We start from the raw sequence: 23,491 nt of genomic DNA on the forward strand, positions 1-23,491 counted from the left end.
GTATTTCATTGGCGGTTTTTTTTTAATATTTGAATGGGATGGATCGAATGTTTGCGCGTTATGTTCAATTTGTGGTCGGCTGACGCGGTATTGTGCGGCGACAGCGCGTCTGGCAGGGAAGGAAGATCGAAGGGATGAATTGTTCCGAGCGGATCGCGATTTGATCGGCGTCGTGTTGCGAGGGAATGGATTCTGGGTGGGAGAACTCGATGGCGGGGTGAATTTTGCCGAGTAAGATGGGTAATTGTTTTCTCCCGTGGGAGCGTTTATCCGTCTTTCTTCAGCGCAGATTGCTTGACGACTACTTTGCGTGCTCAAATTCTATCGGTTAAGTAAGTTCTTTGTCGTTTCGCCCTACATCGCTGCCGAATCTGGTCCAATTTACAATTCTGCGGGTACCCAATTCGTCAGTTTCCAAGGCCTGTTGGCGGGTTGATCTCTTAATTTCTTCCCCACAATCACAACGGGAGAAAGGCGCTCTCTTTTCCGGAGGATTAGCCTTGTGCTTCCAACAAAGGTTTTCATTTGAGGCATCTATGGGGAAGAAGAGACTTCCGATTTCGTCTTCGGCTACGTCCTTGGTGTTGCCATCGTCCTCCTTGAGGAGTAGGTTTTGGTTCGGAATGAAGGTGGTGATCAGTGTGTTCGTGCTCATCAGTCTGATTATTTTATGCATAATTTCATCTCCATCTGGGCCATCCTCCTACTACCTGGAGGAGGGGGAGAAAATGTCTCCAACCATGGCACCATTCAATGGGTTTCCGAAGGTCGCCTTCCTCTTCCTCAGCCGACAGGAACTACCCTTGGATTTTCTGTGGCACGCCTTCCTCCAAGCAAGTCCTCTCCCTGTCTCTCTTTCTCTCTCTACAATTTGGTTGAATTCACAATGTAATGAATCTCTTTCCTTGGTGTGGCGGTGTTTTAAGGGCTTTACAGAATGCAGACGCAAATAAATTCTCCATTTATGTACACTCGAAGCCTGGGTTCACTTTCGATGAGTCCACAACGAAGTCTTCCTACTTCTACGGTCGGCAGCTGAGGGAGAGCGTCGAGGTCTGGTTCTACTCTTCATCTTTCTTAACTTTTGGAAGAGGTATTTGTATGGTCTTCTTTTACCAAACGTTCTACGATGATTTTCTTCAAGGTTGTTTGGGGTGGCTCAAGCATGGTCGAGGCTGAGCGCCTGCTCTTTAAGTCTGCTCTGGAGGATCCGGCGAATCAGCGGTTTGTTCTGTTATCTGAAAGGTCAGTGCTTTCAATGCTTCTACATCTTCTTCTCTTTTGTCTTCAGATACTTTGTTCTCTCTTTCACTGCTCTGTTTCCCAGTACCTAGTTGGCTGATTACATTTAATTGGAACAGTTTTTGATCGTCTGTGAAAGTACCTTTCATCGTGTTTTTTCCTCTTTTGTTGTGCGTGGGATCCTCGTTCTTCTTTTTAAGGTCAATATTTTAAGGCCTCACAGCCTCGGCTGGAGGACATGTTACACATTTGAATCACGTTACAGCTCAAGCATAGATAGAAAGTCAGCACAAAGTTTGGGATGCTTTGCTGGCTTCAGAATTAAGGACAAAATGACAACTATTTATTTGCAAAAAATTTATCATGGAATTGACTGAGAAAAACCAAGATTTACTCAATTCCAAACCAAATGTGAAATAGCCAAAAAATGCTCTGAGATCCATCGCTGAGAATGCTAGAAGATGAAAGTTATTACGGACAATAAACTTGGTAGATGCCAATTCCATTGTTCAGCTCAGTTGTTGTTCAGCCAATTCTATCTTATTATATAAAATTACCTTTTATGATGATTGAAGCATATGGGTGATACTACATGTTCAACTACCGAGCTATCTAAGTGTAATCTAATCATATAACTGAATTGTGCATTGCCTTTGACAGAGTACTTACCATAATGACTGAAACTGTCTTCTCGCTCTGACCTCTGGGCGCCAAGTCCGGGCATATATGTAGGGTTGGACATTACGACCGAAGATCGGTCAGACCCGTCCGAACCGGGACCATATGTTCTCCATTTGCGGGTGGATTGGTTGGTCTAGCATGTTTAGGTCCAAGGGCCAAACCATGGTTAGAGCATTACTAAATATGTAGAAAATTATTAAATATGTAGAAAATTTAGAAGTGAAGGACGATATGACATTCATTACCAGCAGTTCTAAAGCTTCATTTTGCTGATATAAAATTTCTACCTCACCATCAACGTAAATTTTCTACTTTGTCTTTGGCATTGACTTGTCAACCTGACCAGACCAGGACTGGACTGGGACTGAGCATGAAGGGACTGGAACCTTTTGGTAAGATTTAGGTCTTTGCTAAAAATCCATACCAAACCGGGACTGTCAAACCCTACATATGGGCATCTTTGAAAGAAACTGACAAGGTACCAACCCAATCAAAAGGAAAAACTCACAGTAGGAATGTTACAATGCCGATCCTCAAGACCTACTGCCTCTCAATTGCTGAGCCACCCCAGATACATACGGAATTCTCGATTGAAACTTGCCTTTCTGAGCTTCCCTGTCGAATGCAACCACAGGCTCTCCAGATGCCTCCCCCTCCTAATATCCAAGCCAAATGGCCTGATACCCTTTTTTTTCCAAAAATCTCTCTTTATATCGAATCAAGAAGCTTCCTCCTCTACCAATCCTGGACAGGTAGTTGACATGATTGACCTCCCATGTGCTGGTGTCACTGTAGTAATTTGAGATGAAAAATCCTTAAACTTCCACCAGAGGACCAATAGAATGTGCGGGTTATGAAAAAGGATGGACCCACTCAACCAATCCTTAGGGGCACATGATCAGTAATCCACTGAACTAGCCAGAGGTCATAAGGCCAAGCTTACAATATGTTACATGTTACAATCCCCATGGAGATCTAACAACAATCAAGAAATGGACGAGGGAGAGAGAGGAGAATAGGAGAGGTGGAAGAGGTAAGAGAGAAGAAGAGAGAGCAATAGGTGGACAAACTATCAAGAACCTCCAAATCGGGAGTTCTTGCCCTCACGAAAGCCAGATACAGCTACTCGTGCCAAGAAACCGCAGGGTGATCATTGATCGAAAGTCGTTCTAATGACCTTACAAGGGGGTATTTATAACCCTGCGATTTCAAGAATTGGTTATCTCATCAGGACTCTAAATTACGCTCCTGACTGTAATAGTAGCCTTTAAGAGAAAATGTGTAACAAAAACAATGCAGAAGTACTCCAAAATCGCAACACAAGATTCAACAGCGTTTGCCGAATAGAAGAGAAGATGAAAGATAATTCGACCCCAGCCAGATGGTCGGTCGTGGTCTTGAAGGAAAGGGATATCCCCTCCCAGCCTCGATCAGATGGAGAGACTCCACTCCTTGCTCACGAACGTCCTCCCTCACTTAGTCTCCTCGACTCCGCTTTATTCTTCATTTTCATGTCTATTCATCTCCCCCGTCCAGCTCCGCACGTGGGAAACGGTTGCGCTTCCTCCTTTGCATGTACGTGAGTGGGAGGGTCGTATCACAATAGTGCAAAATAAACGGGTATAAGTAAACAACCAAAAATACAAAAAATTAGACAACTTAAAAGAACTTATTTGTCACTCCCCCTTAAGCACGTTGACCACATCCTCTGGATCCAGCTTGCATAACAACTATTTACTATTATATGTGCTATAATTTATAAAATTTGCATGGGGGGATCATGTGGTCAATCTTAATGGAGTATGTAATAAATTGAAAGAAAAGGATGAGATAGTGGACTGCAGAGAGAATTTCTGAGAATGTGGAGAAGAGACAGAAAAATTGGGGCAAAATGAACTTACTTTATTACTGAACAGATGCCCCTTTTATACAAATTTTTCACAGAGAGAGAGAGAGGGGTTAATGCTTTTGTCCAACGGTCAAAATCTGACCGTTGGAAAAAGCTGCAGAAAAGATTCCTTTTTCAAAAAGAACTTCCAACAGCTATATTTATAGCTGTTGGAGGCTGGGCCTGATATAAATCAGGCCCAGCATATATTAGGTCCTTAATGGACCTAATATATTCCCTAAATGGGCCCCTCACTATTGGGCCCTTAATGGGTCCTTAGTGGACCGTTAATGGGCCCTTATTGGGCCTTTATTTAAATCCATTTTAGGTTAGTTTTTTCATTAGATCCCTAGGATTAGTCTATTACACGTACATGGCCTCAGGCCCATAAGTTAGTAAAATTAGCCCTAACTGGGCCGTGATGATCTAACAGAGTATAATACCCATTTAAATCTTTAATGTAGTGATTAAGTTTTATACAACAATCACCAAATAAGGCCAGGGAGGGCAACTGAATAGTGCCTTCAACTTCTTATTATCCTCTTCCATGGTGCGAATTTCATCTCATGAACCTCTTTTGGCTGATTCATGCTATTCTGCTCCAAATGGTTCAATTTTTTATATTTGTTGGCCTCTTTTGATACTTTTATCTAGTCCCGGATAGAATTCAACACCAGAAGGGGAGTATAGATTGAGAAGGAAGGAGAAGCCACGATCCTTCAAGGAACCTGAATCAACAACTCCTCTCCCATATGTTCTGCTGCCAAAATCCAAGTCCAAAAATATTCCCAAACCCCAGAGCAGGCTCCTTTTGTTAGGTTGGCGTGGATGTTCGGACATGAGTTCATGTAACTCACGTGTTGCCTCGTCTTACAGCTGAGGTAGTATGTGTTATGCCTCCTCAGATCTTGATGGAATAGATTGCAACGTAGAGTTGTCACATGATGCAACAATGCTTCCAAGAATATGAAATCCAATGAATGATAGAGATGGAGTACAGCAGCAAGATTCAGAAAGAAAAGAAACAAGAAGATGGAAAGAAACTCGAACTAGGGTTACCGGATTGGTAACTCTCCCTCTGGATCGGATCTTTCCCGTTCTCCAGCCAGTTGCTGCGGCAACTACCTACAAGAAACTCTGTCCTCTTCTCTTCCTCTTGCCTTTTATTTATAGGTTCTTATTCAGTTGACCGTCCCACCTTATGTTGACTGCTGACGTTTAGTTCTCTGATACGTACGTGGTAGAATTTTATCAGCATGTCGGTCCCATTGGAGAATTGCATGACCTTGTCCTTGTTGTGGAGCTCTCTCGTGTACGTACCTATATTTTCCCTTTGTATGGCTAAACTTCTTGCAATATGCACTGCATAAACTTTCCTCAACTGTTTTTGTTACTATCTTTATTGAGATGACTTCCTAGCCTTCTGCTCCAGGATACCTTCTGAGGTTTTCGATATAATATCAGTCCAATTTATTCTATGGAAACACCAGGTAAGATGTTTTGATTGACTATCCGAGGCCACTGATTGAATAGCATATTCCAAACAGTGAACCATCTCTCTCTTGAAATTAAACTCTTTGTATTCTCATATTCAACATTAAGCCTGATCAAGATAGAAATATTGCATTGTATGTGCTTGCTCCTGTGAATTAGGATTCTTCACCAGTAGGTAATGGTCAATTTTTCTTCAATTTCCTGAAATTCACAAGGATATTTCATTATTTATCTGTCACCCGTCTGAGATTAGTGGTCTTTATAACAAGGCTTTATATCTTCCAGGCATTGTTCAGGTTGGATTAACTCTTAAAAACCTGATTCCAAATCTGTTTATCCATTTTCATGACAATTGTTTTTACTGAAATAGTGCTACGGAGTTTGGTTGTATCGCACTTCTTCCATTATTTATAATTTGAATTGGATGTACTTAAGTTTTTTTTTAAAGGAGGGATTGGTTGGGCAATGAGAGTCTTAAGATGACCACTCAATACCCTCCCTGAAAAATAAGCTCCATGTATTTCTCTAGTGAATAAGGTTCATTGCATCATATTTTTGGACATCTGGAAGGGATGGAAAAGTCATCTGGATAAGTCTTTCAAGCTCAGAAATAGTCGCATGTTCAACAGTGGTGGTTGATGGCCTTGATGGCATCGACTGGGTTCTGCTTGAACTGGTTGCCTACATTCTCTCTGTCATTTCAATTCAATGGGCATCCTATAATGTCCTTCATAATTTCCCCCTTCTCTTGCACCCTCCTGGATGAGGTATGAGGCACAACGATTGAAGGAAGGACATGGAGATTGTGCAGCAAGAATAGGAAAAATCTTGGAAGATACTTGACCCCCAAAAGGATAGGATACCGTGACAGTTTTATCTTCTTCCTCCAATCTTGGGATGCTCAATGCGTCAAACTGAGATGTGCTTGGAGCCTGTTCTTGAACAAAAGAGTTTAGCACTGATCATAGAATTATGCTCTCTGTATCTTCAAATCTTAGGGTAAATTTCAAATCAACATCAGTTTTTATCATATGTTCTAATTGGAAATTAACATCTTCCCTAAATTTTTAGAAGAGAAGTAGAGCCCTCGCCATCAGCTATTGATTTGAGCTTCTACCACTGTGGTAAAAGATATAGCTGAAACACAATGGAAGTGAAGGAATGCCCTTGAGATCAGCTCTAGCTTTTAGCAGAGTGGTGGGCTTTCAAATTCTAACATTTTTGTATGTCTAAAGTTTTGTGTTTCAAATTAAAGAATATTCTGTACACAATATTCTGTTTTTATAACCACCAGGAATATCTTTGGGCCTTCAGAGTCTGCCTCTGCTACTTTCCACTTCTAAATTTATGAATGTAGTTGCCAACTGTGTGGATGTTTCGGGAAGAGAGAAAACGAGGAAAAAATTATGTACTTGCTAGGGCAAAATTCCCTAGTTTTATACAGGACACAGTTCACTAGCCGTTTTTGAGACCTGTTTGGGGATATGGTCAAAATAGACGAGCAGGGATGTAAACATAATATACAGACTTACAGGGTTAATTAAAAATATTTAACAGATACCTTCGGTTAAAAATGGAGCCTCTCTATCACGTCTTTCAATGTAACATTTATTTCTGAGACAAAAACAGTTCATTTCATGGACTTGAAATACATTGGCTTTTCCTTGTCAATTAAGTTTCCTGACTTTGATATCACCTCCAACATGTTAAGATCCTTAAGAGTATGACTGGATCTTATATACGGACGTCTCAGAGAATACTAGAAATAAGGAAGGATCTTCCAAATGAAAAACACTTGTGTAACAACCGTCGAGAGTTTTGAACAAAGAATAGCAAGGGAAGATCGTGACGTACACCAGATAGTATGAAAGAATAAGATCGCTCCCTGGATCGGAGAACGATCTCGCCGGATCGGCAACACAACGCGAAGAGGATCTCCTGACGATGGAACGAAGTCCACAGTTGACGCCCCCTTCTGCTCCCTTTCTCTCTTTATTTATAGTCCTCTGCTTCCCGCTCCGTTCCCGCTCTTTTATTCAAATTGTCCCACGTGTGACTCATCCCGCACATGTGGCGAGATGTGAATTTCCTCTTCTCCTTTTCTTGGTTTGGTATACTCGTGGAAGATTCTTATCACAACATTAGATGATAATTGCTGATTATTTATTCCCTCTAGCAGAAAATTTGATATTTGAACGAATAACCCAAATAATAGTTTTACTGATGTGAGTTCTCTGCTATTTTCTCTGCTTGCATTCTTATCAAATTTTTATGATTCTTGAGTTAAGATTAAAAATGTACCTTTTGCTCTTGAGAAAATTCTGTTCTGCAGTCTCTGTCCTTGAATTAATTTCTTATTTTCGTTTTCCAATGTTTTTCAGTTGTGTTCCTCTTTACAACTTCAGCTACACCTATAGTTACCTGATGTCCTCTTCAAAGAGCTTTATCAACAGGTACCATAACGTGCAAACTTGAATTTGGCTTTCACCTTTTTTCTCCTTTTTTAGATGTCCTCGTCAAAGAACATACAATCACTAATTTACTTTCTTGTTTGCCTAAATGTATTCTCTGTACCAGTTTTGTCATTCAGAATAATTCTAGATACAACCCAGATATGTATCCTACAATACTGAGGAACAAATGGAGGAAAGGATCACAGGTGTCCACTTCTTTTGACAAATTGTCTGAGTTTTGAGTAGCTTAATGACATTCAATTTAGGGCTATGTATTTCAGCTTTCGTGCGTTTCTAATATATCAATTTTAAATTTCAGTGGGTTACTTTAGTCCGGAAGCATGCTGTTCTTGTGACCAAAGATAATGTTATTTTTCCAGTTTTCAAGAAGCATTGTAAGGTAGATTAATCAGTTTTTTATATGGATTTAATTTCTGTTCTCATACTTTTATATTTTTAAGTATGAGAATGCTGCCATATGTAATGAATGGGAAATACACTTATCAACATCTGTAACTGCCATAGTAGCAACATTTTTTGCTGATTGAAAATTTATATTAGTTTTAATTTGCCCTTATTTGTGTCATGAAGTTATAAAATTGATCTTTTTTTGAGAATTTTACACCATCTTGACATATTTTTAAACGTTGGTTAATGATAAGTAGGGGTTGGTGCACACATACACACTGTACAATGTGTGGTGTGGGGCTGCCCCTCAACGTGGACATTGGCGCACCCGCACAACCCCTGCACTGCACCGCACACCACAGGCAGTAAGATGCAGGGGTTGTGCCAGTGCGTGGCCGTTTTTAAGTATATGAATGGTTTTTTGAGCTCCCTCCCACAATTTTCCACACCCTCCCTCTCTCCGTCCCTGCCCTCTGTCATCCTGCCACTTGCAGTAATCCACTGTCGCCACCAACATATATTGAGGACACTCATTTACGTGTCATTCTACCACTCTCCGCTGGGCCCCGCCTCCATTGAATGGTCTGAATCATGATTCAGGAGCCTCTTTTCCTCCTTTTCAGAAGCTTTCTTTTGCTCAGCAAGTGTCTCATATGACCTTTTCTTACACCTACTTAAGAAGACATAAGAAGAGGATCAGAAGAGAGGAACATGCTGCTTGACTTTAGTATGCACGTGGGACAGGAGCTTAGACCATGATGTAAATCTTGAAGGAAATCAAAGGCATTCCATATAGAAAGATGTGGAAACTGTCAGAATATCCATATACGAAGGAACGGGACAAGGGCAACAACTCATAGGACAGAGGAAGATATGAGAGGGAGGAAACAGGGTAGAAGGAAGAACGTGGATAGAGGGGGATCACCAGGATCGAGCTTCCTCTCTTCTGGATCTCAGGCCTGCTCCTGCTCCCCAGCCAGTGAATATATGAGGCGCGAGGAGCGTGAAGATGAAGACGAGCGGAGCAGAAGCGACGGAGCGGGTTCCGATTTAAGGAACGATGAAGAAACTAAGAAGCATACCGCGATTACTAGCGATTCCAACTTCATGTTCCCGAGTTGCAGAGAACAATCCGAACTGAGGCAATCTCCTGATTCGCTCCGCCTTACAGCCTTGCTTCCCATTGTAATTGCCATTGTAGCACGTGTGTGGAAGGTTCAACATGAATGAAGCCCATAGATAATAATTTAATAAAAACATGGATTTACTTTGTAATGTGATTGGCCGCTCCCTTCTGCTCAATTCTATCGGCAGAACTCCCAGCGCTGGAGTTGATCCGCCGTTGAATCCGTTATGTAAACATAACCTCTGTCTTTCTTAAAAATAAGAACCTTCTTTATTTCATAACGTTCTGAGGGGCGAGTTTACGAGCGGAACCTCGTTTTTATTCAATTATTTGCTATCGTCTTGATTTGGAAGTACAACTTCGTCTTATATTTATTATAGTTTCCGGAGCACGGAATATATCGAATAGATCAATAAAATAAAGATTTGAACGCTCCGTCGCCCCGTCACGCCTCGTAACCGGACTCCAAATGTCAAAATCTCTTTACCCCCGATATCCCTATGGAGCGAAAGAGCTGCCTGGTGATCCCTAGGTTGCAGCACGTCCGCTCTTAAAATCGCGCCTCGAGCCGCAGCCGCCGTTTCTAGGACCGACCGACGCCTCACCTGCACAGGTACCTACGTTGTGTAGTATGAGTCGCACATTTGATACCCTTCCTGGCTTTTGCTTTATTTATACCCTCCCGGATCTTCTCATTGACCAAGCCTTCTTTTCCTTCTTTGATAATTCTTGGAAAAGAAGCAAGTCGCATCAGACCACGAGAACAGGGAACTATAAATGAGAGAGACAGATTTGGTAGAGTTTCTTTCAATCAAAGGCTGGAGATCGTAGATCCTTTGACCCAAAGGGAATGGCGCTGATTCGGCAACTGTCAGCTTATCTTTCCGCTCATGGTTGTTCCCATATTTCTGTTATTCTCAAATTGTATTGTTCCTCCGAGAACATTCTTGGTTGGATTACTATTATTGACTATTAAAATCTATTTTTGTCTTCAAGATTATCTGGGAACTTAACAGTGTCGTGGACACATGCGCACATCCCATTTGTGGATCGACATGTATCAACAACATTGCCATTCATGTGCCAGTTTGTTCCTAATGGGCAGACACCTGCACACTTGCAGACTCCACTGCAGACGTCTCACGCACATCGCACATGCTTGTGCGATGTGGAGTGGCTGCACATTGTGCATGGAGCCCGCACCACCCTGGTTATCAACCCCTATTCATGAGGTCCCCATTATTATGAGGAGTAAAGGGATTACAATGAATTGTGAATCAGTAAAGATAAAGGGAGGAAGTACAAGATGAGGATTCTTTTAGTTTTGTCAGAAAATGGAGTATTGCATCCCTCATTTGTGCATTTTATCGTCCGGTGTCAATGCCAGCAATCCTCCAAGGATATTCACTTTACTCCTCATAATAATGACCAATTTAAGTCTAATATGGAATCCACTTATGAAAGGCAAAAGCGCTTGAAGGATACACAAGATCCAGTCTCAGAGAAGTCCTTAGGTCATGGAGGTACAGTTAAACTCTATCAGCAATCAGAGCAGACGAGATACCCCTTCCAACCAACCTTGGCTTTTGGTTCTCAGTCAATAATCCATTGGAGAAGGATTACAAAGGAAATTCTGAAATTTGTAAAAACACTGCAAATTTGGGGAGGAGACATGCAAGAAACTTTCTGTGAATCCAGACACTACTCACCCTAGTCTGGATCTTTTGGAGGTACGGATACATCATGAGACATGGCTATGCAAGCTTTGTCTCTTACAATGGAGCGTAGCATGGACGTTTGAGCCAATTCTTCTGCCAATATAGTGAAGAAGGTTCAACTCTGAAATCTAGTGAACATGGAACAACATGGACCTGATTGAGCAGCTCTGAAAGCTACTTCACTCCCCTCACATTGTGGTATCTGCTTCTTTTCCCACCAAAACCATCCTAATGATTTATAGTTTTCTCAACACATTGAACAGAAAATCTAGAGTCACTGACCATGAAACCTCATCCCTCATTTTTTTTTGTCCTACCAGTACTTGTTTACCAATAAATATTCCAATGTGATTTGTGATGTCTGCCATATCAACATACACCATTGACATTTTTCATTGATTCTAATGAAAACTTATGGTATCTCCACTGTTACGATCCCCATGGAGATCTAACAAAATCAACGGGATGAGGGTAGAGAGGAGAATAGGAGAGATGGAAGAGGTAAGAGAGAAAAGAGAGTGATAGGAGAACAAACTCTCAAGAACCTCCGAATCGGGAGTTCTTGCCCTCACGAAAGCCGGATACAGCTACTTGTGCCAAGAAACCACAGGGTAATCATTCATCAAAAGTCCCTCTAATGACCTCACAAGGGGGTATTTATAACCCTACGATTTCAAGAATCAGTTATCTCATCAGGACTCTAATATCTGCAGACATTTTTTCCACCCTTATTTACTCTCCAAACTATTTCCTTCTTTGTTTCCAGGAATAACTCATCTTTTGTTTATAATGCATATTGATTTGCCGAATATTTGTCATTCATTCATCTCCATTATTTGATGGGCGTTGCTTGTATCATTTGTTTGTATACACAAATATTTGCAGACCTTTCCATACCTTAACAATGACAGGCTGGTTTGGTATCTTTATTGATTATTGCCCTTGTATTGAAAATGAATGGACCATCTCATCTTTCTGAAGATGTTATCTATCAAGTTCAGTAATATTGTTGAATGCTTAAGCTCCAAGATAGCTCTATATTATTCAAATATAATTATCCCAACAGGTTTCCAGATCTCGAGTATCATTCACGGGTCATGATGTGTATTTAATTGAGTAATATCCTTGAGACTACAGTCTCTTATTTGCCTAAAATATCTTTGGGGAGTGGCTGAATTTATTCTTGTTCATCTCACAAACCAAATTCCTTCTGCCATATTGGTCAATTTATTGTCCCTCGACACTTTCTCCTCCACTCATCCAGTTTCAGTGCAACACACATCATCCGTAGAGTTTGGATGTGTGATACATCTTGTAATGAACTGGATGAAAGAATCAAATCGCATCCCAAGAGCTGAATCTGCCACCCCAGATCCTCACCGATCCCTTGGCCTTCGACCCGCAACCAGGCGCTTCTGCCTCTATTCACTCTGACAGCCAAACATCACTTAGGAGTTCCAAGGTAGAACGCAACTCACACTCCCAGATAGCCTCCCACTCCCACTTCATATCCGATTTCGTAACCTTCTTTTTCCCATTTCTCTCTTTTTAAACTGACCTAACCCCAAATTTGGAACTTGTCTGCCATAAGTTATCACATACACACATGATGTCTAATGCCTCTTCTTTTTAATGTCTAGCATCTGTCTCTAGTAAACATCGGGTGGCAGAATCATATCAGTATGTTTCTGTGCTCATCATCTTTCTCCAAATTAGCAATACCAAAGCCATGAATGTGTCTTTCTGGCCATTCGTCCATACAAACGGCTACAAATTGTTTTATCCTTCGACTAGAAAATTTTCTTGTTATGATGGATGTGACATTTGATGAGAAGTCAAAATGGAGGATATTTCTGTCTCTCTATCACCTGATGCTGTTTCTATTTTCTATGGAAACCTCTCACCTCCACGCCTTTATTTTTTAATTTCCTTCCATTGACTCCCACCGTTCAATCTGTGCTTGTTGTCTTGGAGTCTGATCCCAAAACTTGGCGATGATTTGGATCACAAGTCCTCCCAACACAGGGATCAAATGGTAAACCCCAGCAATTCTCCTGATTGGCCACACATTGATGCCCATCCTGTCAATGATCCCATCCGTTGCTCGCACTATTGATGATCCAAACGTGTGCGCTGTTCATCAAAAAGGTACTTAAATGTACACTGTAACAAAGCTCTAATTTTGGGCAGCTTCATGGCTTCACATCATCTCTCCTTTGAAAGAATTCCTTACACCCTTGAATCCATCTTGCCTTATACACAAATGAGGAGGCATTGGCAATGAGATATTTCTAATTCATGTCACAGATCTGCAGGAATTCAATCCTGGGAAAATCTTTCCAAGTATGGGATTTTATTTTAGATTTCGAGTTGTACTGTAGTGCGTCTTGTACAGATCACGAACGTTGATAGAAATGAAAGAAAGAATGAAATCCCCCTCAAGAGATGTCCCTCTTGGCTGCGGCTACTCTTGCTCCAATCTTGCGGTCTTGTGGACTGACTCTGACAACTTTATTGTAAATAGGATTCTGACTTTCTTCTCCTACCTGTGCTTTATTTAAAGGTTTCCCTACATGTGTGAGTTTATCCTCACGTGTCCAATTGACAACCTTCCTCTCGAGCCTCTCGCGATTGTTCTTGAAAGGAATTTATCAATACTTGCCTCTTTAAGATGAAGCTTGTTCTCAAGCTTGGAATTGGGGAAGATTTTGTGAAGACAATCCATGCGTCCCATGTTGCCTAATCCTTTGGAAGGATCACCATTTGGCCAGCACTTCTGGTCCTGCTGATGTCTTGCGTGTTTGAAGAAGGTATTCGGGATGATATGCCATTCCATTTCAGCAGTTAAAAACAAAGGAAGCAGTTGGGTAGTAGTAGTGTTGCCAAAAGCCATTTTGAGTAGTGATGCATTGGATGAGTGATGAAATGGGTCGGAGATTCATTTGTAAGCTACAGAGCCAAATCTGCAAAGGATTTAATAGGGGCCTAAATATTCTGGACCCAATTTTTTAATTTCTCTTATGGGGAGAGATTTCATATGATAAGGTGGATTTTCAATTAAACCATTTTTTTTTGGCGCTGTTCATCACGTTGATGTTAGTCTGCTTGAGGTCTCGTTCAAGATTGGGCTTTGCTTAACTGCATTTCAGTAATGATGGAGTAAAGAGGGGATTGTGGTGACCCATATCTGAGTAATGATGGAGGTTCTCTCCCATAGACAGCTTTGAATATAGGCAACACTACTAAGGGGGCAGGGATCAACCGGGGACAAGCCGCCTGAAGACATGGTGAGGGGTTAATGATCGCGGGGATGGGGATCGTTAGGGAGCTTTTCTGTGAAGGTGGGTGAGATGACAACTTTGGCTGAGCTGGAGATCCTCTGGCTTGGAGGAAGACAGGGGAGATTGGTCTCATCCCTCCACCTCATCTTTCTATTCTGACCTCCTTTCCTGATCGTACAATCTTTTGACCTGTTCTCATCAACATCAGTTCTTGGATTGTCTTACCGCATTTGGAAATTCTTGATTCTTCTTTGGAATTGGAAGCAGTAAAGACTAGAGTTAAGAGCAGTCACAATGTGAATATGAGAGGCAGGAAGAAAAGAATTATCAAAATAACAGACATCTTGGAGAAGTTTGATATGGATTTTCCCCTTCTCTAGTTGTGTGGTCACAACACACCCAGCCACATTTGTTATTAGCCTTCCTAATTGGGAACAGTTACTTCAAATCCTGAATGTTCTAATGCTCCTGTCAGGCTTATATTTATAGGGTTGCAGCATGGGCCTTCTCATGCGCAAGTGCAGCTGCCAGCTTATCATGATGTGTCTTCTCCGTTTGATAGGTTTTAGTATTTGATGGTTGAATGGTGCTGAGATATAGTAGCTCTTTGTGAGACTTTCCACTATATTCTATCGAAGATGGGATATCGGTATGGGCGGATATTGACTGGATTGGAAGCAGGAAGAAGATGGATTTGATGATCACAATCCCTATGTGGTTGCAAGGTTTTAGTTTTTTCAGACACATTGGGTTTAATGGTCTTGATCCAATCTAACTAGGACTGAAGAGAGGGAGAATATACCCTCTGTTTTTGATGCTGTCTTGATAATTGTTGAATTTTTCTGCTTCTCTGATAAAAACACACTCTTGGCGATCCTTTTTCTTGTCATAAGAGAACAACTTGGTGTTGTTTACTTCAGGATCAGCATGGATAGAGTGAACAATGCTCTGTCTTACAACCTTGATCATCAAGTGATTGTAGTTGCGATGACATTAATCCAAGGTCCTTAACCGTGAAATTCACAATATTATGTCGACATTTTCCAGGAAAAAGGGTATAAAATTCTGCTTAATCAGGAGACCTTAAAGTGCCAGCACAATATTGATGCAAATACCTTCTGTGTGATGCTGAGATCAATTGCCCACATAATGCAGAACTTGTGATATGGATAAACTGGAATGCGTAAAAAGTGTATTACTTGATGATTGATGAAATTGTACATCGCTCCCCCATCAATTAACACCCTTACCTTAACATTTCCTATTGATCACCATGTGATCTAGTAGGGGTGGCTTTGGTAAAAGTATTCATCACAAAGGAAATGCCTTCATGTGGTACTAATTCATCCAGTTGCATCAAATATTCCACAGGTGGGTTTCGTTCTCGTCTTCTGTGAAGATACTGGTAAAACTTCCCACCGTATGGGGAAATAGATAAAGATCCGAGGGTCGTAACCAACAAAAACTGATGAAATACTCTCAACAGAGACAATGTGAAATAGCCGCGATGTGAAATCAAAAGAGAGGTCGATCTGGATTATTTCTCCAACAGGAAAAATATAATGTACCACCAGATTCGAGTGTTCCAAGAACAACGAAATGAGAGACAACGATTGTGTGAGAAATCAGACACTGAAACAGATAGAAATGGAAACTCCCTGGAAGGAAGAGGAAGAAGCTGTCGACTGGATCAGCACAACAGTTGGTGCGAGGAGGATCTCCTGCCGTACTGCGATTCTTGTAACTAACTTCTCGATTCCCGCCACTGGCTCCTCCTTTTCCTTTATATAGACCTTCCACCATCTTATTTAAAAGTCTGCACGTGTCGCCTTAGCTAGCACGCGCAACCGAAGCTTGACGCCTCTGTTTGCTTTGATATGTCCTCACTTGTGGCTTATCATCTTCCTCTTTTCATATAAAGCTTCTGAGCTTCTTTTGGCATTTTCTCCAGGGGTATATGGGTCATTAGAGAAAAAGTTCCTCATTAACAAGACAGATCAGTTCCTTTTTACTTTATGGCTCTTCAAATTTCTTAAATATTGGTTGAGCAATTTGCACTGGCTGCCAAGTTGAACATTTTTTTAACACTACTATCTGATTTTGTTAACTCAATATGAGGCCATTTTCCTCTATTATTCTATTTGTTCCTGAAGCAAAGATATGCACTTAGGGTTTCCTATTGATTTAATGCTCTTAACTTATCATTTTACCTCAAACTTAATTCATTTCTCCTTATCCTTCAGACTTACCTGGGCGACAATGAAAGTAATCAAAAAACTGTAAGTAATTTTCCAGTGGTACTCTCTTTTTATTTTCATCATGTCTTGATGTTCTAATATCTTAGTCATAACAATATTTCATACACAATATCTTAGTTATGTGGTTGAAAATTACCATCGCATACCAATATTCTCTGATTAGCTGTCGCCACATGTTATATTTCTTTATCTGATATCTCTTGGCATACAAATATTTTCACATATCCTATGGAAACTTCATACGTTCCCGCAGCGGGGATGTATCGATGATCAAAATTGTACTTCCAATTTCAATGAGAAAAGGTTCTGGAGTTAATATGTAGATTCAACATTAGAGAGAGATAAGGGGGAGATGAGGGGTAGAAGAAGTTCCCGGGGTAGCGAGGAACAGCAAGTTTTCGCCGGAGAGCAGCTGTGGGCTTGGCAGGGGAAGTGAGGACGTCAACCTGTGAGCCAAGAGAGGAAGAAGTCACGACCTAAATGAGAGGACGCAGATGATGAGAAAGGGGTAAGGCTTAAAATGTGATTTCCTAGCCCAAGTGACCTCGAGTGGGCCCTTTAACTAGGAGTCGTTGTGGGCTGGGCCTGTGCTTGCATAATGGGCTCTGGTCGTGTCTTCCTCCATTCATATACTCACTGCTGGATCATATCAAAAATATTTTATAATGTTCTTTTATCTTGCGCTTAAAAAAGCTGCCCACTCATTATGCGCTTTTATTTTTTGCAGCAAAATGGGTCCAAGAAAGAGTACAGCTGTGTTCCTGATGAGCACTACATTCAGACTCTATTCTCAGTAAGCACTCATTATTGTTTTGCTTTTGTTTTCTGATGCTTGAATTTTTTAGTGTTTTCATACATTTTTCAGTTACTTTTTTCTTGTCTTAAATTGGGTTCTGGAAAGGAAAAAAAAGACACCACTTGATGTTTCCCGAAATGAAGATTTTCAACATATTTGGAACATTTAAATCATAAGGTTAAAGACCCAGGTTGTTACTGATTGGTTTACTGTATCCTAACACCTGTAGATAAATGGGTTAGTAGACGAAATTGAGCGAAGGTCATTGACTTACACACTTTGGAACCAGTCTACATCGAAAGTGGAGCAACAAGGTTGGCATCCAGTAACTTTTGGATACGCTGCTGCAGGCCCTTCTCTTATAAGTCAAATTAAGGTGGGTCTCAAATCTTTATTCGTTCAATGTATACCATCTGCCTTGTATGGTTGTACTATCAACTTATTTTTTTTTTGCTTATTGATTTTTTGGGGGAGGAAACATTTAATGCATTTGTTAAGACCTTGCTAAAGGTTTATATTTTTGGGGTTACAGTATGTTGCATTTTTTTATAAAAATGATTAACTACATTTCCTTAGTCCTTGTTTGAATGATTGGATATCATTTGCAGCTCAAATAATAGATGAATCTGCGAATTTTTAACTTGAAATGGTACCTTGATATCACTGTCATGTAGTAGAATGACTGGTGCAACTAATGATAGAATTGGTTCTATTTAATTATGTATTCTATTTTTACGCATCTGATTTAGTTTGAAACATCCTATATAATTGTATAACTGAATACAATGTTTAAAATAATTCAGGCCATCGATCATTTCTACATGGAGACGGAGTATCGAACTGAGGAGTGCTTTTGCAATGGTGTCCATGTGCCATGCTACCTTTTTGCTAGGAAATTCACCAAACCTGCCGCATTACGTCTCTTGACTCAAGGGGTTGTTGGATCTTTTGATCCCGCTTTATTCTTTCAAACTTCAGAACAGTGAGCTAGATTGTTTCATCACCTACAACCGTCATCAATAGCAAAGCGTGGAGCTGAGGGTCTTAGCACTTGTAAATTCTTCATGTGATTCTTGCCTGGGAGAAAAACAAGATTATGATGAGAAAAACGGCAAATTTTCAAGTTCTTCCATAGGAGAGGTTGATGTAAATTTTGTTTTGTTTTGCAGTAAATATATACCCCGTTTATATATTTTTCCACCCTCTTAGATAAGTTCGTAGATACATTGTTTTTATGATACTATGAAACTGGGAGATACTTCCTGTCACCAAACAAGCTGGGTTCATTCTGTAAGATTATCGTTTACGACAATAACTGAACTGGTTTTTTTAAAAGCACCTGGTATCGCTGTATTTTTAAATCAGAATAAAGAAAGCTTAGGTCATTCATCAGTAAACTTGACCCCGGACAGTTAACAAAGTCGCTGAGATAAGAGTACAACCTGCTCATCAGACAACTTTTTTTTCCTCTTTTTTTTGCATTTGATAAGGTTATCCATCAAATAGTTCACATACTGACATTTCATTAAATCATAGTTGACATTATTTACTTGCAAAGGAAATATCTATAAGTTTGAGGTTCTGATGTCAATAACGTATGGATTTATGACTGAACTAAGCATCCTTCTTACCAGAAATTACATTATTTTAATGTCTGAAAGACTTATAGATCGACTATTTTCCATTGAAATTTTCCGTACAGTATTGTAACAATGATTTAAGATAACAGTCTGTTTGATGTTAGTCCATCTGTTTAGTGAAACACTAATAAAGTTCAAGCAGACTGTTATCTTTCATAATCCTATGCATGGAACTCAAGAAATTTATGGTTAATATAAGCTCCACAAGGGTTCTACTGTGGCTCCTTTATTTTGCCATCGCAAAAGCAATGGATTCTACAATGATTCTTTAGTTTTTTAATTAAAAATCGATGTTCCATAACAATTTTTCCCTTCGCCTCACCGTAGACTTCTAGTCTCTCACAAATATGGGCATCAAAGCTCATCTCTCACCTGTGCCACAAGGTCTGTTTCGTACCTACAACTCCACCACAGGTAGAGGTCGACATTGATCTTTCCAGGTTTCTGAATCCATGATCGAGCTACTCACATTAATATGTTCTATTCTGAAAAAAACATGTTTACACTTGTTCAAAGTGCATAACACCTCTACACTTTACAGCATGATGGTGTATGTCAGGTAGCCACCAATGGTTAGAATTATGGGCAACTTGGTTCATTAAAGTACACAAAATCTGAATTTTATTACTGAATAATAAAAACTTCAGTAGTTCCCAATTACTTCCTGAGAAAATTATTTTCTTCACATGACAAATGACATCCAAAATAGTGGAAATTTTGGGTCGACTATAAAATCTAGATGATTTTGGCTAACTTCTCAATATTTTACAAAAATATCAATATTTTAAACAAGTTTTCAATTAAATTGTGGGGAAGAAAATGGAATTTAATGACTGATTGGCCCACTTAATTTCTAGGATACTAGATAAATAAAAAATGGAATTATATGTTTTGGTGAAAATTTTTATGCAAAGTTGATGGTTAGAATGGGATTCCTAAACCTGCACTTTAATTCAGTGGATACATCTCATAGAAATACACAAAGGGACTCTTTCAAGCATCTTATCTTGTCAAAATATGGTTAATGATCATATGAATCTGGTAAAATTCTTTAAATGTTGATATTTTACTATGTCAAGAAATATTCCATAGCTTTGATGTGAAAAATATAAATTAAAATATTCATAATAACTTTTCCAGTACCTTCTAGAGATGGTAAAAAATTTAAATAAAAATGAAGTTTTTTAAACATGTACCATTTTATTGTATGATTTTTTTGTATAAAACCATCAATAATAATGTTACATATTTTATCAATAGAAAATTTTGTGCATCAATGGAAATAATATAGGTATAAATAAATGCCTATATCATCTATAAAAACGGGAAGAACGAGGAGAGAAATAGATAATTAATACTTCTCATAAATGGGTGTTCAACATATGAAGTGATAAAGTATGTTCCTATTTGATAGCTTGTAATACACATAGCCTTATGCCTTCGTTCTTGATAGCTTGTAGTACACAGGCATATACCTTTCCACTTGTTAGCTTGTAATAGACAAAGGCATATTACTTTTCTGTACTGATTCTAGAAGATCTTAAGAGCTAATCATTTGAAATTTCACAAACTCTTTTTTGAGTATCAAAATTTGGAACATATTTTTGTAGGGTTGGAAATGAAGGAATCAACATGCATTCATAGGATACATTTATATGCCATTGAATTGATTGATATCATACATATTCTCCTTCATTAAATACTATTTGACATTATTGATACATAATTCAATCCATATTTTTATAGTGTCCTCATTAGCGCCACTATGTTATCATGGATAAAATTGATGAATATTTTTTTTAATGGATAAAACTCATTAGCCTTGGCATATCATTTATTTTTATCTTTTTTTCATTATCTCTCTCCACTGGTCAGGACACGGCGGCCAATCACTACATGGTGGACAAAATAAGGAAAACATTACTCATGAACCAGATCGCGGATCCCAATCTAGGTGGTGTTCACATGGATGAGAGAAAATAAAGATCCAATGACGGAGATAAAAAAAATGATGATATCTTGAGATCTAATCGTCCGATTGAGCTCAAATTTTTAGGGCTGTTTCCTCTTTCCCATCTATCCATCCATAAGGTTAAATTCTAACATTGATGATAGGAAGACAGAGAAAAATACAAAGAGAGAGCTCATCCTAATCTAGTTGGCCAGGAAGGACACAACTACTGTTTGTGAATTTGAAATTGCTTGATTATTGATCTAATTTGTAAGTTCCTTCTTGAGTCTTGAATTTCCTTCTTCATTGTTACAAATGCACCAAGGTATGGACCACATTTTTATGCCCTAGGAGGATTTTTATAGTTAAGAGCACTTATTTGCATCAGAGTCAAGATCCAATCATACAGAACTTATCTGATATGTTTATTATCTCCTTCAACATTCATAGATCTATATGAAACAATCCTAAAAATCTAATTTCCTGCAATTTCTCTCTCTAGATCACTCTCTCTGCTTTTTCTCTCTAGATTTGGAATTTTATTAAATTAAAATTCAATTATCTGGCTAGCCTAACCCTCCCTAAAATTTCACAAAAGAATTTGTTCATCTCCATCCTCAATTTTAATTTCCAATTTTTTCCTTAAATTCTTCAGCAAATACAAACCAATTAAGAGTTAATTCTAACATTATTGATATTTCAAATTTGATTTCAGATTTTCCTGAAATATTTGATCCCGAATGATCTGAAAATCATAAACAATAATCCTATAACTACTAAATTATATCATCTTCAATCATTTTAATGAGGTTATAAAATCAGAATTTCACATACATTAGCGGCCATGTTGAGCGACCTCTTTCTCATCCTATAGTCATGTAGTTTGAAAAGGATAATTAGAAATTTTATTGCAAAAGCTAAATATCCAACGACATGGTTAATTGATGTTTAATAGACACTAATTTTAGGCTTAGGGCAAGCTTGGAATGGTACTTCCTGAAGATGTGCAAGCAGGGCTGCGGAGCTCAAGGTACTTTAGTGCCACTACACAACGGTGTGGGCTGCATCCTATCTCTATATTTTTGTACATGTCTTGTGCCTAATGTAATGGCTACATCTAACGGCCACCATTGTATCATTCCTGTGCAGTAGTAAAAACATTTTGATATTCTGCCTTTGACCTAGCCCAAACTCCATTCTAAACCCCAAGCAATTTCAAGCATTGACAAAGCGACATTTGCTGCCTAAGTGAATGCTGCTCAACATTTCTGCCCAAGCATTGAGGCAGGCACATGTTCAATCTAAGCAATGTTTTTAGCTCTGGATTTGACCATGTGACACCTGATGTCACGCGGTCAAATCCCAAGCTAAGAGAAATGCTCGACTTTGGCGTGTGCCAGCCTCAGTGCTTGGAGGAGAACACTGAGCAACCTTGATCTCTTGCTGTGGAAGTCTTTGCGATAGCTTAAGTATGCGTAGAAGGGGTTAGAGGAGAGGGTGGGGATGCAGCCCCATCACGTTATAGGATCATTGCATTGATGCCATAATGAGGTTACATTGTAGTCATGAGCATTACATGGGGAAAAATGAGGGATGATACCAAAGTAACGAGGCACAATGCGCCTTGGTAGTGTCACTCTTGCGCCTTGAGGCCCGCCGCTCTACGCACCCACGCCCGTCGGACCCGCTGCTACACGCGTGCCTCGGGGCCGAGCGCGGCTTGCAATCAGACATGCCATCTCAGCCTTGGAGATCACACACACCATCAGCACCCCTCTGACACCTATCACGTGGTCCGCTCGGACTCCACCATGCTCGGTGCCCAAGCTGGGCGCTGCACGCCCAGCTCAACCCATAGGGTATATTTTGTATACTCTACCCATAGGGGCACCGCGTGTTTGCACCATCTCAGCGCTCTCTCTGTGCATCAGTGCCTTAATCTCTTGGCGGAATGCCTCCCGCCCTACGCCCCGCACATGCGATGCGTGTAGCGCACTTGACTGTGCGGTTCACCTGCACGATTCCGCGCGTAGTGCCACGACACTGCCACACAGCCTGCGTGTTCTGTACATGCCCTTGGCGAGTCCAGCACCTGCGGGTCTCCCCTGATCCACGTGTGTGAGCACTGACGGGTACACACACCATAAGGGTGATGGCTTAAAAGATCAGAGTCAGACATTGATGTCTGTAGTGGGTGTTGTGACATCACATTGAGGGACTCGATCTCCAAATCATGAATCACGTACACAGACATGTCCCCACAGTTAGCACGCATGCCTCTGTGTAGGAATGCCGCATACTTTGGGGCCTTACACCTGATGATAGATTCTACAGAGTTAGGCTAAATGAAATATATGTGATGTGTCTAACAAAGAACTATATCATAAAGGTGAGACTCAGACGAATCTATTAAGTGAAAAAGATTGTGAATAAGTGCTTTAAGAAAAGAAAAATTGGGATTGAATCAAGGACTTTGTTGTATAAAAGAATGCTTAAGAAGTCAAGATCCAAAAGTTCATCCATTTTATTTTTAGTGGCATCCATGTTCATTTTCA

General features: G+C 40.0%; 1 protein-coding gene across 6 annotated transcripts; it reads left to right on the top strand.

The window, feature by feature from the left end:
• Positions 1–53: 53 nt before the first annotated feature.
• LOC144715083 (glycosyltransferase BC10-like) lies at positions 54–18,539 on the top strand. 6 transcript variants are annotated; one of them, XM_078589967.1, is made up of 11 exons: positions 57–332; positions 412–833; positions 937–1,053; positions 1,145–1,245; positions 7,687–7,758; positions 7,883–7,964; positions 8,078–8,158; positions 16,535–16,570; positions 17,277–17,342; positions 17,575–17,721; positions 18,149–18,539. In XM_078589967.1, exons 2-11 carry the CDS (start codon positions 537–539, stop codon positions 18,329–18,331), a joined length of 1,182 nt encoding a protein of 393 aa, XP_078446093.1. In that variant the 5' UTR covers positions 57–332; positions 412–536; the 3' UTR covers positions 18,332–18,539. The 6 variants fall into 6 exon arrangements, with proteins under 6 accessions (XP_078446095.1, XP_078446096.1, XP_078446094.1 ...); XM_078589969.1 differs by having other exon boundaries at positions 54–833; positions 17,635–17,721; XM_078589965.1 differs by having other exon boundaries at positions 57–833.
• Positions 18,540–23,491: the final 4,952 nt, after the last annotated feature.

The sequence above is a fragment of the Wolffia australiana genome, chromosome 18 (genome assembly GCF_029677425.1).
Source record: "Wolffia australiana isolate 7733 chromosome 18, ASM2967742v1".
Lineage (NCBI taxonomy): Eukaryota > Viridiplantae > Streptophyta > Magnoliopsida > Alismatales > Araceae > Wolffia > Wolffia australiana.

What these genes read in the sequence shown, in the direction of transcription:
- LOC144715083 (XM_078589965.1), top strand. Translation starts at nt 537, where the DNA reads ATGGGGAAGAAGAGACTTCCGATTTCGTCTTCGGCTACGTCCTTGGTG. An exon ending in TCAAAGAGCTTTATCAACAG is followed by an intron (nt 7,759 to 7,882) that starts GTACCATAACGT and finishes TCTCTGTACCAG; the next exon opens with TTTTGTCATTCAGAATAATT. An exon ending in CTCTTATAAGTCAAATTAAG is followed by an intron (nt 17,722 to 18,148) that starts GTGGGTCTCAAA and finishes AAAATAATTCAG; the next exon opens with GCCATCGATCATTTCTACAT.